The sequence below is a fragment of the Micromesistius poutassou genome, assembly GCF_964030765.1.
Source record: "Micromesistius poutassou genome assembly, chromosome: 4".
In the NCBI taxonomy this organism is placed as follows: Eukaryota; Metazoa; Chordata; class Actinopteri; order Gadiformes; family Gadidae; genus Micromesistius; species Micromesistius poutassou.
The window spans coordinates 14,390,983-14,410,458 of record NC_140274.1 but is presented as its reverse complement, the minus strand read 5'-3'; the positions used below and the strand labels follow the sequence as shown (position 1 = coordinate 14,410,458).

The following is a 19,476-nucleotide window of genomic DNA, read 5'->3' as shown; positions in this document are numbered from 1 at the left end:
CATAATCGAGCTATGGCTTTAATCGAATTAAGCTGTGCATGTAAATGTACAGTGTTCAGTAAACACTGTGAACCCCCTGGCTAAGCTTTTTTAAAATCCTAAAAGTTTAGGATTTTTCCTGCCAATGTGAATGTGAATGATATCAATTTGTTATTTTAATTGTGCCAATTGTATCTATTTCAGGTTCTCTCTCTCTCTCTCTCTCTCTCTCTCTCTCTCTCTCTCTCTCTCTCTCTCTCTCTCTCTCTCTCTCTCTCTCTCTCGCTCTCTCTCTCTCTCTCTCTCTATCCCTCTTTCATTCCGTTGTTATGTCTACTGTAGCATTACTCTATCTGGTTAGTGGGTCCACAACTGTCTGTGTGTGGCACCTCTCCGTTTCTTATCTCTCTTTCATTTCTCTTCAATTCATTTTAAAGGACATTTGAACTGGTGGGTGATCAAACCAATTTAACCGTCTCTCCTGGCTTCACTAAACCATCCATTACTTACATAAAAATGACTTCTTTGTGTCATTTGCTAACCAAACTGGTACGGTTCACATTAGGGGCAAGCACGTTCATGTGAAATCGTCTGAATTGGGTGAAACAAAGTGAGTTTGACAAATAATATTGAAAACAGAAGTTTTAGTGAAGCCAGGACAGATGTACGATGGTCTGATCACCCAGACCGATGTTGTCCTTTAATTGTTGTATTTCATGAAAAGGGCGCTACTTTACGTTAGCTTGTTAGGCTAGTGCCTTACGTTCGGTGCGTTAGCTCGTTATATACTAAGCAGCTTGTAGGAAATTACTGACAAGTTAGGAGATTATAGTGGATTATTCTCTAGTGTGCATCCCCCCCCCCCCCCCCCCCCCACACACACACACACAGCTTAACAGTAGAGTTGGTGCGGCCAAATGTAGTGAACTTGATTCATCTGGATTAGGGGGGATTTCATTGATTTCTAATGTCCAGCGATGGTGCCGACTGCCGAGCTATATTATCCACCTCAACCCTACACCACCACCCGAACCCACCGTAGACCCAACGCACGCGACCCCCACCCAGACTTCTCCCTAGAACCCACCCAACCTGACCCCCACCCAGAACCCACCCTGACAACAAAAAACGGTTCATTGTAGAAGTTGATTGACAATGACAAATGACCCGGTGCTCCAGATGTTGCCATTCAGGAGATCTCCCGGACTGTGTGTGGTGATGGCTGGTTAAACCTGTGTGCACATTGATACATTGATGCGCAATACACTACAGGTATGCAGCCCCACCCAGCCCCAGAGTCTGGCACGCCGGTCACTTCTTCAACTGACCTCAACCTCTGTTAAATACATGGTTATATAATCTGCTTCAGCAGATTCCTTCCATTCCGCTCCCAGAAGGCCACCCGGGAATTGGTCCATACTATTCTCATCCCACGTGGAGACTACTGTAACTCCCTCCTGGCTGGTCTGCCAGCCTGTGCCATTTGTCCTCTGCAGCTCAAGTTTGGGCTGCATCACTCTGTGAGTGATGCAGCCCAAACTTACACCCCTCTTTTGCACCCTGCAATGGCTACCAGTGGTTGCTCGAATCTGATTCCCATCCACAATGACTGCCAAACGGCTTGCTCTTCCCTCACTACGTGGGGGCCCCAGCAGCCGCTCAACACAATCTTGATAGTTAGACTGTCCTGCCTCCACAATCGAGGAACGAGCTCCCCACTGACGTCAGGATGACAGCTGAAACCCCACCCATCTTCTGCGGCAGGCTGCAAAAAATCTGTTCTATATTGAAGCACATCAACAAGTTATTTCATGAATTTTATGTACTCGAATGATTGGGTTATATCTTCGTTGTTTAATGCACTTGCAGATGGATCGGCTTCTGGCCAGGGGGGGCACGGGGCGATTCCGACTCGGTGTTTTGTAAACAACTCGTAGCCTACCTGCCTACTTTGACCAATAGAAAACTTGCAGTATGCTATGCTGCACATTAAACAAGAAATACCCATACACACATTCTACCGGCTTTAGGACCTGGCGAGGGGGGGTTGCAACGAGAGCGAGAGCGAGAGAGAGAGAGAGAGAGAGAGAGAGAGAGAGAGAGAGAGAGAGAGAGAGAGAGGTTTGCAGGTGTCTGAAATGGGATGTCAGAGAAAACTTAAGACGTTAAAAATACACCGCGGATTACGGCGCAGGACCGAAACAACCGGAGAGACGGAACGCACGCGCCGGTGCGCAGGTGTGCGTGTTGACTCCAGCACACACTCATCCCTTAACCCTACGGAAGGTTACTGTCAACTTCAATCACACGCTCACACACACAGCAGGACCCGGGAAACCCGAGCACAGGCGCGCACACGCGCACACACACACACCACACGCACACACAGAGAGGAGGAATTCGTCGACGCAGCAGAGGTGTGTGGGCACCGCACCGCGCTCAGACGCGCCATACTACGGACTCGATGTGGAGGTGGTGACGAGACGCTGTGCCGAGGTTTGGTGTCTTCGAGTCGGTCGTCTATCCGATGGTTTAACTGGGATTCCCTCTGGACCTCTTCTTACCCCTCACCCACCAACCCTGCACCCAACTAGCACCAGCACCCCGGACAGGGGAGGAGGGACGAGGATTGTTCCAGAGGTCTTTTACTTTGGAGGTAGGACTGTTTTCTGCCTCGGTCGATCTTTCCATTATGCTCTGTGCTCTGAAACTGCTGCATGGACAACACACACGAACACCCTAGCGATGAAACCATTCTGCACAAGTAATTCCCTAATTGAACACATTGAATAAGATACAATAGCATAGGCCTGTTACCTCTCGACATCCTTAGTGTACGTGTGTTTCATGGGTTTATTTTGTATCAATATGTGTGCTTATCTTTTGACATTCCCATACATATAAGCAAAATCCCAATAATGACAACATAAGGTGTCCTTTCTTTTGTAGTGATAACACGCGTTTGCACGGTAGGCGTCACGTGTGGGGGTATAACATGAATAATGCACGTATTGTGTGTTAATCGAAGGCTCGCGGCTAGGCGTATATTTATATCCCAGATGGGACAGAAGTAGACGTCATTCTCCCCGCTGTTTACAAGAATGACTATATAGATATAGAAATAGATAAACATATACATAATTATATATAGGCGTATAGACTTGAAGGTGTATGTGTGTGTGCGTGTCTGTGTGTGTGTGTGTGTGTGTGTGTGTGTGTGTGTGTGTGTGTGTGTGTGTTTGGGTACACGTGTGTATTTGGATGTAAGTGTGTGTATGTGTGTTTGTGTGTAAGGACTCAGTGTCTCCCACTGCGATGGGGATGGTGATGATGGTGGTGGTGAAGATGTACATAATCTCGGGTGTGTGGAAATGAATGAGGGTAATTACCTCATTCAGCTCTGTGATGCATACTGCAAACAAGAGTAGACACACACACACACACACACACACACACACACACACACACACACACACACACACACACACACACACACACACATACACACAAATACGTCCACTCCACATTTTGTGTACAGAAAAAAAAGCTCACTTATATAAACACACATGCCATCTGCTTCCTTCACAGAAGCGCAGTCGAGCCAGTGTGAGAGTCACCTACACACCCTACACATCATCTACACACACTACCATGACAACACGCTTAGACCATAGCAAGCCTCCATGTTGTGGTGTATTCAATAAGAGAGAGAGAGAGGGATAGAGAAGGAGAAAGAGTGTGAGAAAAAGGGAGAGAGTCGATTGGCATCTTGGACTGAGAGAGAGAGAGAGTGATGGATAGAAATCACAGAGCAGCAAAAAAAAGCCGCCTAGAGACTGGTACTGGTTTAGCTAGCGAGCTCTGGCTAGATGACGAAAGGGTACATTAGAATGTATGCCCACAGTATGTACACACATCAACACACACATAATCACATTCAGATATAGAAATATATACAATCATAACGGTTTGTCACCACCTGGTCTCCCTTCAAACACCATTCCCTGCACATGGAACACACACACACTGCACAGCTGGTGCCAGTGTGTAATGCAGCTGGGTTATGAAGGAAATTACTCATCTGAAACCCGTGCACACACACACACACACACACACACACACACACACACACACACACACACACACACACACAAACACACAGTACTTATGTCATTACCGCTATGCTTGATGTTGTTCGGAGAGACGTCTCTAAACCTCACAATGTACTGCGGCACATACCGTGTGTGGTGTGTGTGTATGGTGTATTTATATGTGTGGTGTGCATGTGTGTATAAGCGTGTGTGTGTATTTGTGTGTCTGTAAGGTATAGTGTGTGGATTTGTGAGTGTCATGTGTGTTAAGTGTGCATATGTGGGTGTGTGGCATCTGTATATGTATGGGTGAATGGGCATGTAGATTGTTGTCTATATATGGGAGTGTGTGTGTGTATGTGTGTGTGCGTGCGTGTGCACGTGTGCATGTGTATGTGTGCATGTAGTGTACGTGTGCGTGCGCGTGCGTGTGTGTGTGTGTGTGTGTGTGTATGTGTGCATGTAGTGTACGTGTGCGTGTGCGTGTGTGTGTGTGGGTGTGTGTGTGTGTGTGTGTGGTGTGCAAACACCACCGTGTTCATGCGACACAATGCCAGTGCTGCTGGGTTGCAGAGGGCCGCGGCCATGGGCTTATTAACGTGCGGGCTGCATTCCGCGCACGGCTTCCCCTCGCGCCCACACCCACGGCATGTGTTATTACATTGTGTGTGTCATGATGAGAATACATGATCCACCCACCTACTGATAATGAGATAATAATAATGAGACAGCAACACTGTCCTCCCACTATGAGCGAGTCTGTATGCATGCGCACTGCTGCAGTTCTGAATGGCCAGTAGCACACGACCAGGCATAGAAACAGCCGACGACAGACCGAGTCGAGATCTGCTCATGCTTCGTTTGTTCTGCAAGGAACGTACGGCATAACGTCAGCCCCAGCGTCCCCATGGAAACATGACGGCTGCAGAGCGTTGCCTTACACTCCGCCTCCTCCTCTCCTCATCTCCTCTTCATTATCTATCTGTCCTTTTTTTTCCTCTCCTACCATCTCATCTGCTCTTCTCTCCGCTCCTCCCGTTTCGTGTTATCTTGTCTCCTCCTCCTCTCTTCTCCCTCCACTCCCCTCCTCTACACTCTTATCCTCTTCCACACACGCCTCTCCTCTTGTCATCTCACTCTCATCTCCTTTCCTCTCAACCCTCCTCTCCCTCACCTCCTCTCCTCTCCTTTCCTATCCCTTCCTGTCCTCTTCTCTCTTCTCTACTCTTCTCTGTTCTCTCCTATCTTCCCCTCTCCTCTCCTCCTCTCCTTTTCTCTCCTCATTTCCTCTCCTCTCCCCTCATCTTCTCTCCTCTTCTCCTATCCTCTTATGTACTCTCCTAATTTCCTCTCCTCTCCTCTGTTCTCTTCTCTCCTTTGTTCTTTCCTATCTTCTCCTCTCTCCTCTCCTCTCTCATCTCCTCTGTTCTCTCATATCTTCTCTCTTCTCATCCATCCCATGGTATATAGATCATCGTTGTCGAACAAGGCTTTTGGAAATTAAATCACATGAGATCGTGTAGCTGCCTCTCTGGCTGCTGTTTGGGCCAATCACCGCCCCCTTCCCCCTGCCCCCCTGAGGCGCTCCCATCTGATTGGTCGTAGATTTCCTCATCATTGATTCTTAGCCAGTTATAGAAGCTTACGGGCCTCCAGACGAAACACATAACGAGAACTCTCGTTAGTGTCTCCCCTCTACCCCTCTAGCTCTCTCTCTCTCTCTCTCTCTCTCTCTCTCTTCATATATATATATATATATATATATATATATATATATACGTATATCCTTCTCTCTGCAGCTCCTCTCCCCATCCATCCTGAGAGCATACGCAGCTTTAACTTCATGCACAGATGGAATATATACTGTATATATATATTATATATTATAAAAATGTGTGTGTGTGTTACACATAATTCATGTGAAATAAAGTAATTTAATTAACTTCAACATATATGCATTAAATCAGTTATGCATTAGAGAGAGAGAGTTTGAGAAAGAGAGAGAGAGAGAGAGAGAGAGAGAGAGAGTAGAATAAGGAAGAGAGAGAGCCTAGGGCTACAGGGAGACAGCTCTGAAGCAGTGTATGTGTGTTTGTGTGTGTGTGTGTGTGTGTGTGTGTGTGTGTGTGTGTGTGTGCTTGTGTGTGTGTTTGTGTTTGTGTACCTGTATGTGTCTGTATGTGTGTAAAGTGTGCGCACGCATGTGCATGTGTGTGATTGGTGCTAGTGTCCTTGCAGCCCCCCTACTCCTGCCTGCATGATAGTTTATGGGGGCAGCGAGAGAGAGTGAGAGAGAGAGAGAGAGAGATAGCGAGAGAGTGCGAGAGAAAGAGAGAGAGCCTTGCAGTAAGCTGACAGCAGCTTTAATAGAAGCTGGGGAGAGGGGGAGATGAGGGAGATGGGGGAGGAGAGGAAGGGGAGGGAGGGAGGGAGGGAGGGAGGATAATAAAGCTGAGTGCATCTCTCCTGGAATGAAACTGATGGGGGGGGGGGTACCAGTGAAGCGTTACGGACATTTAATTTGCGTAGATGGGTGCGTATATGTGTGTGTGTGTGTGTGTGTGTGTGTGTGTGTGTGTGTGTGTGTGTGTTTTCGGTGTGTGTGCGTGTGTCTGTGTGTGGGTGGGGGGACGGGGACGTCAGCAGACAGTGCTGAGTGATCAGTGCTCTGGTTCAGTGTGAACAGCACCGAAAAGCATAACACACACACGTCCACACACACACACACACACACACACACACACACACACACACTCACACACACACACACACACACAATAACAGAGCATAATGCTATTCTTTCTTCCTCACAACAAGACAACATACTGTACACAACCCACACTACACTGCAATAAACAACACAAAACAACCCAACCCAACCCAACACAACACAACACAACACAAAACCCCAGAATAGAACATGTGTTGGGGTGTGGTGGACAAGAGGAGCAAAATTTAAATAAAACAGTAAACACTGCAGTGAGCCTTCGCTTCCTGAGCAGCTCCATCCTTCCACCCTACATCCTTCCTTCCTACAACCTTCCGTCCTACATACTTCCTCCCTACATCCTTCTACCCTACACCATTCCTCCCTCATACTCCTGGTTAATAATAAAGGAAGCACACATCAGACAACAGAGTGAACGGCTCCTTCTGTTGGTCTACATCGTGTCGTTGTGTCTGTGTTTGTTCTCCTTGCAGTCATGATTGGAATGTTCATGTTGATGTAACCATTATGTGCCATTATTAAACATCCATCCATCCTTCCATAATGGATATTCATCCATCCGTCCACCGATCAATCCAGCGATCTTATTCACCCGTCCATCCATTCATCTACCATCCATCCATCATCCACCCATCCATCCATCCTGGTTATTATCCAGGGTAAATGTTTACATCCAACCCTCCCAGCTCCAAGACAATAAGACACATCCATCCCGTGCCAGTCCATTAAAGTGCCGACTTAATCCCTATCATTGTGTTTAGCTTCTACTCTTTAAAAACAAGTCTTTACCAGCCCACCTCCTTCTGCTCCTCTTCCTCCTCCTGTTTTTCCTGCTCCTTCTCCTCCTCCACCCTTTTCTTCTCCTCCTCCTCATCTTCCTCTTCCTCCTCTTCCTCCTCCTCTGCCATACTCTGCGATTCACGTTAAACTAAAGATAAAAATACACACCGCTAGCTGTTTACCCATCGCCGTGCTGACAGGGTTCCTAGGCAACTGCACAAGTCACAGTACCACACTTCTGAATAAAGATAGAATGGAATAGAGTATAATGGAATGGGATGGAATAGAATGGAATGGAATTAATAGAATAGAATATATTACTATAGAATAGAATGGATAGTATTCATATATAATATATTACTTGAATTGTGGTTTTAGAGCCATTTCTAGCAGGCAGCTTCCCAGTACCAAGCGATGTTCATTACAGGTCTGCTCCACAGTGATGTGTTTTACCTCGAGCTGTCCAGCACACGTTGCCTCTGGATGGAGGTGTGTGAGCTGAGAGGAGCTAGTTAAACTACCTGGGCTGAAGTGATAGGAGCCTTAGAGATAAGTGTTTGTTGTCTCAGTCTGTAAAACAAGGCCTTCATCCATCTATCCGAGTGGATGTATTTAAAGGCAGACACAAAAAAACAAACACCTACTTTTACAAATATACCACAAACAAGACGCCCCCCCCGACCTGCTCCTTAATGATCTGATCAGAATCTACTGTACGGTGCTTTGGGGAAAAGCTTCTCTTAAGGACTTTATGTAAATAATAAAGCCAGAGAAATATCAATGTAAACAGAAGCACAGTCACAACCAACACAGCACCAGCCTGTGGTGCGTCTATCTCCTAACATTAGCCGGTGAGGAGAGAGAAGAACGTCTGAAGGTCCAGGGAGAACTGGCCTCTGCTGACACTCAGAGGTCTAGTAGTAAGACGGACGACAGGGAAAACATATAAACAACATAAACAGAACACAACACGAACAACAGGACACAACACATGCAACACAAGACAACACTTAGAACACAACGCATTACAGTACACAACAGTACAAAACAGCACAACCCTCCACCTCATGCTGCTGACTCGTCATTGGTCATAATGGTCTTTTGGAAAACACAAGATACACTGTCTTCACAAAATATCCACCTCCAGAATACAGGAGGTTACACCTTAGAGAAGGAAGTAATGGTGTGTGTGTGTGTGTGTGTGTGTGTGTGTGTTGTGAATAGAATAAAGTGGGGAGGATCATGGTTGGGGTTGTCGACTCCTAGTGTTTCTAACATGTTACTTACCTGTGATTCTAACATGTTTCCCGACTTCTTGCTTTCTCTCCATTACAGATAATCCCTGCATCCAAAGAGGATCGATAGACTAGACCAGGCGGGGACCCGCTGTAGACAAGGACCCTAAGGATACACGCCCCCAAAGTTGAGACCCAAGCAAACATCATATCCATTCATTATTCAACCAGTCCAACTTTTGTTTTATTTTATTAGCAACAGCTTACCCTGCGGTAGTCATAGCAATTGCCTCCCTGAGGGAGCCACAGCAACCATACTCTGTGTTGGTAATGGATACAACACTAAGGATAACAGACCCTTTTCTGGGATCTCCATCTTCAACACCTGGATATGGGCACCATTTAGCCCGCCTTCACCCAGACTCTTGAATACGTATTCTTCAATCTGCCCATGTAGAATCCGAGATGGCCAATCTTTAGAGACTAAATGTAAAGTTTCTGTTCACCGATCACTTCTGTTTTACTACAGTTGTACCAAAGAAGATAAATATCTTTGTTGACATGATTTACAAGCCGGGAACTAAATGAACAAGCCCTGGAGGTTTATCCCAAAAAAGAAAGCTGAACCCTTTGTTGTTGACTGTTCAAGGTCTTCCATCGTCCAAATCATAATTTCCAGAGTATATTACAACAGAGAAAATATATATTTTTTTTTTCCCATGAACGCTGACGTGCTCAGTCAACTGAAATGGGACAAGAGAGGACAAGCAGCGGAACAAACCGTTTGTGACAACTGAGTAAGAGGACGACGAGATCTGGGATCTGTTCAGACGTGACCGAGCTGGGGAAAACCCTGGACTGGGCTTCAGCAGAGCGAGCAGGGCGTTTCACTCCACCATGGTCTTGGTCTGCATCTGCGGGCTTGAGAGCAAGGCCTTCAATAAGGGAAAAATTAAAGAATTGGATTAAGGGATGGATTATCGGCGCGCCACTAAATCCCCCGACCAGCTGCTTCTGCGTGAACCAGGAGAGACGATTTAAAGAGAGAGAGAGAGAGAGAGAGCGAGAGAGAGAGAGAGAGAGAGAGAGAGAGAGAGAGAGAGAGAGAGAGAGAGAGAGAGACAAAGACAAAGAGAGGTAGGGAGAGAGAGCTTGGCACATTGATTTATAGATTGTTTTTGGCTGGTGGATGACTTGGCCCACCTTCCCATAGCATTAGTAGCAGCAGTGTTAGCAAGGACGATGGACAACCAGGATGACCTGGAGCACCCTCTCCTAGGGGACAGCCCCCACCCAGGTCGAGGGCTCCTGAAGGGGGTCTTGGTGCGCTGTGAGGAGGACCGGGTCTACCCCCCGCTGGCCTGGAGGGGGTACTGCGGTGGACCCACCCACCACCTCCAGCACCAGCATCAGCAGCAGGTCCTGGACCCCTGTTCTCTACCGCGTAACCTGGAGTCCTACTACCCCCCCTCGGGCCTCTGGGGTCCAGCTGAACCCCTGCTGAGCAAGGACTACCTGGAGACTACCTTTGTGGACATCCACCCTGGGTCCATGCTGGAGAGGAAACTGCTGGCGGAGGCTCAGGACCTCCAGAGTCTGTCCTACAGCGATGAGGACGACCTGCTGCCAGACTTTGAGGTATGACGCCCCCTCCCCGGCACCATAACTAAAATTCAAACACAAAACCTTGTTCAAATTAAAAGCCAAACATCATTTAAACTAAACGTGGGGGGCAGGATAGTCTAGTGGTCACAGTGTTTGACTCTCAGGTAAAATGTTCTAGGTTGAATCCCCAACATCAACCATTTACCCGTAGCCAACCTTGGGCAAGAAACCCCCAACCCCTATGTGCTCATCCATGACAAAATGAATCTAAGCTTTGGATAAGCACAATATGCGACTTATACCATAATGTTGTTACGTAATGTGTTGATAAAACAGGAACTCAACAAAGCATTTTGTCGTAATCTTCTACAAATCTAACTTAGGGTTGTTTCTATAATTTCCCTTGACAATAGATATTACATATTTTTCTGCTCACATTGACGTCAGATTAATTCTTTATCACTGAGTGAATTAAACTCCTGTATCACAATTCTGAAAAGGGGAACAGATCCGGAGATGAAACTCGGAAGGAGGACTCAACTTTCACAATAATAACAAAAATCCCCATCTTGTGACTCACTGTGGAGAAAGGAAGAGAAATCTGCTGCTCAAATCTCAGCTGAAAATGTGGGGTGGGGGGCTTCTAAAAAAGGCATATTAACAAAGTACATGGCACATGAAATGTATGGCATATGAAATGCCTTTGCTGCTGTCGAATGAATGCGGTCGTCTTTCTGTGTGCTGCGATGCTGAAGGCTGTTTCATGATAATTACTGGATGGATTGTCTGGATGTCTGGATTATGCCTAGCACTACATGGTCAGAGAACCCTAATAAGCTCCATGCACATCACTCACACACATGCATAAAAGGATGCATGCACACATACACACAAAAACACACACACATGCGTGCTTCACACACATGCAAGCACACAAATCATTAAAACACATAAAATCCAAGTGGCCTTTCTTAAGTGTCGTTTTCCATTGAAAGGTTAAAAGTACAACACACCAGGGTAGTGTCACCGCAGGGGGGGTGTTCTGTGGGAATGTAACCTGGCCATCAACCTTGAACACATGTAGATAGCATACTCTCTATTCTACAGCTACGGTTGCTCTCTGTTCTGCAGCAGAGGTGCCATTTATAAGACGAAGTGGATCAATAGGGTGTGATTACTGACTAGCATGTGAACTCTGGACTAGCTGAGACGACTCTTGCAGATGCTCAGTCCTTATCCTCTCTGCATTATAGTGTTTTCCTCCAGAATTTTCGTCCCCTTTCCCTCTACTGATGACTCAGTTGTAAAATGATTAAATGGCCCCATTTTTTCCACCAGGTGTGACATTGAAGAGCCATCACAAGACATTACAAAATGTAGCGTCTGACATCACATCCACCCAGACTCAAGTGTGTCCTACCAGTTACATGATGGGCAGATCTGCCTACCAGTTGGTACAGTCTACTGGGCTATACTAACCTAGATAGTATTTCCATAGCAGAAGGAGGTACCCGTGCAGTAAACAAAGGCCAAGTAGTCACAATAACCTTGTGAATTAATCTCTAAAGTCATGCTCATAAAACTCTTTTCCACTTTAATCTCAATCGCAGGGAATTTTAGAAGGCACTTTAGAAGATGGGCTACCGGGTTGACGAAAAAACAAACCAAAAAAACTGACAGTATGAGTCATGATTTGCCTGTGGTCAGCATAGCTGCGTACATCCAGCATAACCCAATTCAGTCACATTGTCTTACAGGCAAGAACCTCCTATGATGTAAACAACACAGAGATAAATATAAAGTTCACAAACAACTAAACAGATGAAGAAATAATAATAAGCATGAACTCAAAAGGGTGAGAAATATGATTTGTATGTTTTACGTTTTTTCTATTGCAATGCATTACAGATAATTGCTGACATTTGAAATGCTAATGACAATAACACAAATGTAATTCAGTCTTCAGATTACATTTTGCTGGGATGCCATGTGCATTCTCCAGCAAAAAACATTGAAAAACTGTGACATAGGGTGACAGTTCCAGATGATAGTGGATAGGTCATGGTGTTTATGATGATGATGATGATGATGATGATGATGATGATATGAAATGATCCAGAAACTATGATTGTTCCTCGTTTCTTGTTTAAAGAAGCAAACCAGAGAGCAAATACATGAAACTATTTCTGATTCCATTTTCCCAAAAAGGCCCAGGGTGTAAATGTCGTTGCCGTGACACTGATCGTGTGTGAACTGTGCTCCACAGGACTCGTCCAGCGATGAGTTCAGCGAGTCGGACAGCGATAGCGACTTCCCCCTGATGATCCCCCAGGACCACCTCGGCCTTGCCTTCTTCTCCATGCTCTGCTGCTTCTGGCCTCTGGGCATCGCTGCCTTCTACCTGTCACAGAAGGTACTGCACCCCACCACTGTCAAAACACAGGGCACCATGTTGTGAGACTGCTATGATGGTTATTATGATGAGGATTAATAATGTGAGGATTAATATGATGATGATGAGGATAATGATGAAGGTGATTGTCTTTGTTGTGATGTTTATTATCATTATTTAGTGGTCGTTTGGATGACGGTGATGATGGTGATGGTGATGTTGATGATGATGGTGGTTATCTAGCTGTCAAATTACTAGGTTGTGAAATTCAGTGTTAATATCAACTACACATGAAACTGACACGTGAGTGCTGATGTGGGTTAGGGTTAGGGTTCTATCTGTGTCTGCCCATGTGTGTGTGGCTCTGAACCACTCATAGATTACACCAGGTTAAGGTGAGTGTATCTGGACGGTTCCAGCTTCGACATTATGGAATTGCTTTGGGTTTATGGGATTACACCCCTTTTACAGATTTGTAGGATTATGGCGCCAGAGCTTTCCAATACCTCAGAGCCACACAAAGCAGCCAGGGAAAGAACAAGGAGCAGAGATAGAGCGTACAGTCCCATTAAATGTGTGGTGTTTGTTAGTTTACAGTCTTGGGAATGAGCCCAGACTTTGATCCACCCTCTCTATCCTACAGCAAGGCGCTGTGTTTCTGAGTAGGGTTGGTTATCTCTCCCAATTATCCACTGGCTTACTGAGGTAGATAGTCTACTGGTTACGGTGTCCCAGCCAAAACGCTTCTGATTTCGATCCCCATCTTGCGTCGTTTCATTGAGCCAGATGCCCTTGCATGCTTCTTGATGCAATGTTTCTGAATTCATTGTAAGTCACTTGGGATGAGAGTGTCTTGTTAAAATGCCGAAAGACCCAGATTTATGGATAGTCCAACCTACCAGTTGGTACAATCCATTAAGTTTGATTGTAGGTTGATCTATCTATAAAAAAATAGATAAGATCAACCTACAATCAAACTAAATCTCAATCGCTTAATCTCAGCAGCAGAGCTTCTTCACTCGTCAATTATCTTTTTTAAGGTATAATAAGAGTTTGAAACAAGGAGGAGGGGATTGATTTCCAATACATCGACCTGGACTGAGGGGAACAAGAGGAGAGGGCAAAAGCTAGAAAGGAATCATGGGGCGAACCAGAAGGGAATAAGACAGGGAACCACTATATGGAACCTTTGAGTAAAATGACAACTAATGACAAATTTTCTCTCTTTCTGGCCTTTCTCTTCATGCCCTCCTCCATCCCCTTTACACTCCTGTTTCATCCTCCCTTGAACCTGCCTCCTCTCCCCCTCCCTCTCCTCAACCCCTCCACACTCCTGCTTCATTCTCCCTGGCTCCGGTCTCCTCCCCATCTACTCCCTCCTCCTTTTGTCTTTACCCCCCCCTCCTCTCCCTCTCTCCCCAGACCAACAGGGCGTCTGCCCAGGGCGACTACGAAGGAGCGACTGCAGCCTCACGTCATGCCCTCTGGCTCTCTGTCCTCTCCATCGTCTTCGGCATCATCACCTACATCTGCGCCATTGCCGCTCTCATCTCTTACCTGTCTGTCAAACCGCCCTAACGCGACCTGCGACCGGGTGGAAGGATACGCAGGGTGGAAGAAGAAGTAGTCCCTTTATGCACCAATGACATTGACTCTCTCTGTGACACACATGAGGAATTGACATCAGTCTACCTGCTCGGACCTTGGCAAGGTACATGTTTTACAGACATAAAAACCTGGAGTAGATTGGACATTACGACTGGAGTTGACATCTTGTTTGCAGTTGCAGTTTTACGGGGTCAATGAAGGACTAAATCAAGACCTACAAACCTTTATATTTCATGCATGTTGTCCTTTTTCTTTGGATGTGTTTCTTTTCTCCTATTTCATGTTCAGACTTCTGCATCAAGAACATCAACACGGATCACAACATTGTAGATAGCACGAAAAAACCACTCACTGGAGGTGGAGGGTTGGAGTGATGTGATTGGTCGATGGTGGTCCCGGCTATGTGTGTGTGTGTGTGTGTGTGTGTGTGTGTGTGTGTGTGTGTGTGTGTGTGTGTGTGTGTGTGTGTTGGGTGGGGAAACATATACGTGCAATGTAACAGGCTGCATATTTAAGGACCAGTCCCAACCAGGCCACTTACCCTGCTCCTGGTTTACCCCACTTTGTGAGGTTGTGAGAGGCCTATAGAATACTGAACCACTGCGTTACAAAGACTATTTAAATCCACAGCTATTTATACGTTTTGTTTGTTTACCATGTAAATAGAAATGTGCCAAAAGAAGAAGATAAGATACAGTAGAACTTTATTCTATTACAAGACGGGAGATTTGGGAAAGCAAGGAATAAGAGGTGAACGGAGAGCATAGTGTGGTGACTATGTGATGGATGAGGACTACATCGCTGGGAGCAGAACCTCAGAGACAAGTGTTGATATGTGGAAGACATCTCAGGAGAAGAGAGATATTATTTTAAAAGGCAGTGAGCGAGATGCCCACTCTCCTCTCCGCCTTCAACTTCTAAGATGGAATCCTCTGAAGAAAAGACGCCTAGTCTATGCATAGTACGCTCTGACTCACTCCATTGGCTGTGTTTTGTTAGGAAAACGAGGGACAAGGCGCTTTAAAAAAAAAAAACGAAGAATTGCTGACATCCAGGATCCCCGTCCGCCCACCCCTCCGTCTGATTGGACTAGACGTTTAAGCATTGGGCATCCATTACATGCATGATCTGTAGCGGCAACTGCTGTAGTTTCGTTGAACTCAGCAAAATACTGCATGGTGAGTCTGCACTCTGCTGCGCTGCTGCTCCCAGCTTCATCTGCATCCCTGCTAGACTGCAGGAACAGCTTTGTATGTTTAATGAACGTTCCCTGGATCAAAGTTCTCTGACCGCAATGTACTACAAAACAAACCTCCTCAAGGAATATTCAGACAGGACAAAAACATGATATAGTGCTATAACAAGATATTTTATATTTAGATATATAATATAGTTTTATAGATACAGAATCTACGCTGTTATGAATACCCTTGCTTTCTCAAAACATCTTAAGAACAGCTGTTGAGACTCACTTCCGATGAGCTACAATCTGTATGAACACTTTAACAACCTGGGGTTCCTCTGTGTCTACATGTAATCTACCACCAGTGTGGATGTGCTGTGGTTTAACCTCTTTTTAAGTCTGGTAATAACACTGCTGGACAGGGCGGTCCACAAGCTTCTAACACTATAACATCTGACACACCAGTCAATTCCCTATTCCTTTGCCGGTACAATATAAAGGGGCCCTATTTTAGCTCTAAGTGGGGTGTTGATTGGCAAGCCATTTCCAAATTTTGTGGGTGGACACGCCTACATATGTCACAATAGGGTAGTTTGAATGGGTTTGTAATGACTAAATCAACATCACACTTAAAAAAAAAACTCTTAAAAAGTCACAATGGATATTCTAAATGCTTATTGAGCCAACTGAAGCCTCAGAAAAAATGAGGTCAAACTGAAGCTCTAAATAAATAAAGTATGGATGGTCGGGTGTATGATGTGAAGCACTCAGTTAGAATGCCACTCAAGCCAACCCCAAAAGGTGAAAGGCCACTAACTGTCCTACATTATGATATCAGCGATGCTGTACATCTTCCACCTCTGCTTCCTTGTATTTAAATGTTAATACGAAAAAAAATATGTAAAAACTTAATAAATGCACTTGGTTTCAGACATTGATTTTCTTTTGATGATGCATGTGTCAGAAAGGGTTCATAATCATCTTGGGTGCTCTTGTTTCTGTTGATTTAAGGGGACCTACGAACCAACAGGTGCAATGTTCGTTCACCACTAGAAGTCATTTCAGAATCGACCCCTTAGTAACATCACAGAGTGACCACCCTGATATGATGGATAAATCCGCCCCTACCAGGTTGTGCAGACCTGGTAGGTTGGGTGTCTATCTGAAACCCTAAAGTTCAAGGGCTCATATCTTATGTGGTAAAATAGGATTGTCAGAACAAATTAAAAGGTAAATCATTCCTCTCATTTCAACCCTCTTTCCAAAACACACAAACACATACTGCCCACCAAGGACACAGCTCACCCCAAATGGACGACAATTGTAGCATGAAATACTGTTGAATATTTTATTAAAACAAAAGGTTTGTACAAAGAAAGACTGTTTTTCCCAGCAGTCTCAGAGGATTTTGGAGTAGCGCCGCTGGACCGACTCTCTGTAGAACTGGAAGATCTTCTCTGAAGCCTTCTGGCTGATGGCAATACACTCCTGGAGCTGGGACCCCAGACCCAAAACGCACAATATAGTCAAAAATCACAATGATAATTATTGATTACATTTTACTTTTTTTGTTGTTGCTATTTCTCCTATTCATGTTTTGCTTCCGCAAGAAGCAAAGTCGGTTTTACTCAAAAATCGATGTTATCATATCGTGAGATCCCTGCCGATTACTGTCCCTACCGAACATAAAGAATGTGAACAGAAGGGATACTCAGGCCCACTGCTAGTTCTAAATGGCAGGATGTTTTCATTTAAAAAGCCTTCTGAATGACAGCCCTACCTCGTGGACAGAGAAGGAACCCTTGGTGGAGGACATCAGCACCTTCTGCTGCGTGCTATCGATGGCAAAGGTCAACAGCGCTCGGCTTTCCTGGAGAAAGTCAACGATAAGTAAATAAAGCAGAGATTGACCCGAGGTGACAGGGTCAGCCTAAGAGGGGTGGGGGGGGGGTGTACTGTAGGTCCACCTTCTCCTGTGTGGCTGTTGGGTCTGTGATGACCTGCCCGTCCCTGGCGATGGCACACGTTACGCCGCAGAACAGACAGCTCATGGGCAGCCCGGCGTCCATGAATGCCATGCAGGCAGCATTCAGGAAACATGACAACAGCTGCACAGAGGGTTAAGGAACAGGGTGATGGATAACTTGTTGTCAACTATGGTTGGAGAAAATTTGTTCCCACACAGCAACATGAACAATATCTACCAAATAGCTACACACACATCCACAGTCTGCAACCCCTAAAAAAATATGTGGATGGGCTGGAGCAGCCTCAATCCATACACTCATGTCACAATTAAAAAGTAATGCCTGTGGTTTTTCATACATGAACAGGGGACACACAGGAGAAAGTGACGGACACAAAACCAGGGGCATGGGCCAGCTACTGAATGTAGGATACAGAACCATCATTGTGCAACACTTGCAAGATGAGAGTGAGCGAGGAGCGCGGGTGCAGCGAGGAGAGCAGAGAGGCTTCGCATGTCTCACGGACGCACTGCTCCTGCGACCTTTCTTTCACACCTGAAACAAAGTGTCAAATTGTTCTCTTCAGAAAGGAAAAAGTGTCGGCTGGCTCTAAGTAGTGGCGTGCATCGGTTGAGCAGAATATTTCAGTTACTTTAAAAATGTTATACAGTTCGCAGTGGAAGTTCAGAACCGGCTGGTAAGAATGACATGACGACACGGAGATGGCTGCACGTTAAACAACTTGTTGAGGAATAGAGACTTTTGTAAAACCATCCACCGTTTCAGATTTAGGACATGGTTGATTTCCATAATGGCCTTCCAAGCTTGTTCATGCTGTGACCCACTCCTCAATACCAATGCAAAGTGACTGATACTACAAACGTGCCTTATGAAATACATAATGGACACGGCAGGCTTGTATGCATACTCTTTTGATTAGCAACATTTATTGTAGAAATCCCACCATCCATTTGGTCCACTGCTGTGACCAACTTATGGGTCATCATAACCTACAATTGCAACATCACTGATTTACACATTAACTGTAAAAAACAACAACATTGATTTCTCTCATCTTCATTACATTAAATTAATTAATTAATCGCCTTACTTGGTAGTCCCACTTTAGTCTGTATCACGACCTCTAGGGTGGCTCGGTCGTAGATCTCCTTACTGACCTTCACCTCTGCTGGACCGTACACCGCAGCCAACACACTGGTGTCTCCTACACGCACGCACGCACGGGTTGGACAGGAGGAGAGATATTACACTGTTGTCTCCTTCAGAGATTGAGCAACAGACCGAATTGAGATTGAGAAAATCAAAACACAAAATATATATAGAGATATAGAAACAATACTGATGTCCCCTTAAAAAACAAGATCGTAATAAAACGTAATACAAATCTATTCACTTATGACATGGGAGCTGACTCACAGCGTCAACACATCACAACACAAGAACAGTTAGTTAAAGCTCTCTGTATGGGCTGCCACAGCTACTGTTGTGAATTTAGGAGTCACCTTGAATGAAAGACGAGGAGCCATCAGGTCTGGATAGCAGACACTGTTCGCAGCCAAACTCTCGTAATGTGACATTAAAGTTAAACCCATCTGAGCTGCAGACCTCCATCGTGGTGCGAAGATTGGACGACGACATCAGATGACGTGCTCTATTTTTCTAATATGGCGCTTGGTAGTGACGTCAGACAAAATGTATTGCGGCTGCGTTCCAAGTCAGTTTGTCGCTTTGGCTTCTTGTTAGTTTTTTTTTTTTTTTTTTACATTTTCGTATTTCTTTGTATTTCTTTTTCAAGTCTTCCTTTACCCAAAGTTTCAACTGATTTGGCAATGTAAATGTCGGTTATTTATGCCAATACAACTATTTATAATAGATAGATAGATAGAT

General features: G+C 45.3%; 2 protein-coding genes across 2 annotated transcripts; one reads left to right on the top strand and one right to left on the bottom strand.

Moving 5' to 3' along the window:
- Positions 1-10,055: 10,055 nt before the first annotated feature.
- On the top strand, positions 10,056-14,388 carry tmem91 (transmembrane protein 91; the record flags this gene model as incomplete). Its single annotated transcript, XM_084467399.1, has 3 exons — positions 10,056-10,451; positions 12,685-12,831; positions 14,233-14,388. The coding sequence occupies 3 exons, from the start codon at positions 10,056-10,058 to the stop codon at positions 14,386-14,388; spliced, it is 699 nt and encodes a 232-aa protein (XP_084323525.1).
- Positions 14,389-16,935: 2,547 nt separating this feature from the next.
- On the bottom strand, positions 16,936-19,213 carry exosc5 (exosome component 5). The gene is made up of 6 exons (XM_084466724.1): positions 19,092-19,213; positions 18,680-18,793; positions 18,002-18,123; positions 17,569-17,709; positions 17,382-17,471; positions 16,936-17,095 (listed from the first exon to the last, which is right to left on the bottom strand). The coding sequence occupies exons 1-6, from the start codon at positions 19,198-19,200 to the stop codon at positions 17,000-17,002; spliced, it is 672 nt and encodes a 223-aa protein (XP_084322850.1). The 5' UTR covers positions 19,201-19,213; the 3' UTR covers positions 16,936-16,999.
- Positions 19,214-19,476: the final 263 nt, after the last annotated feature.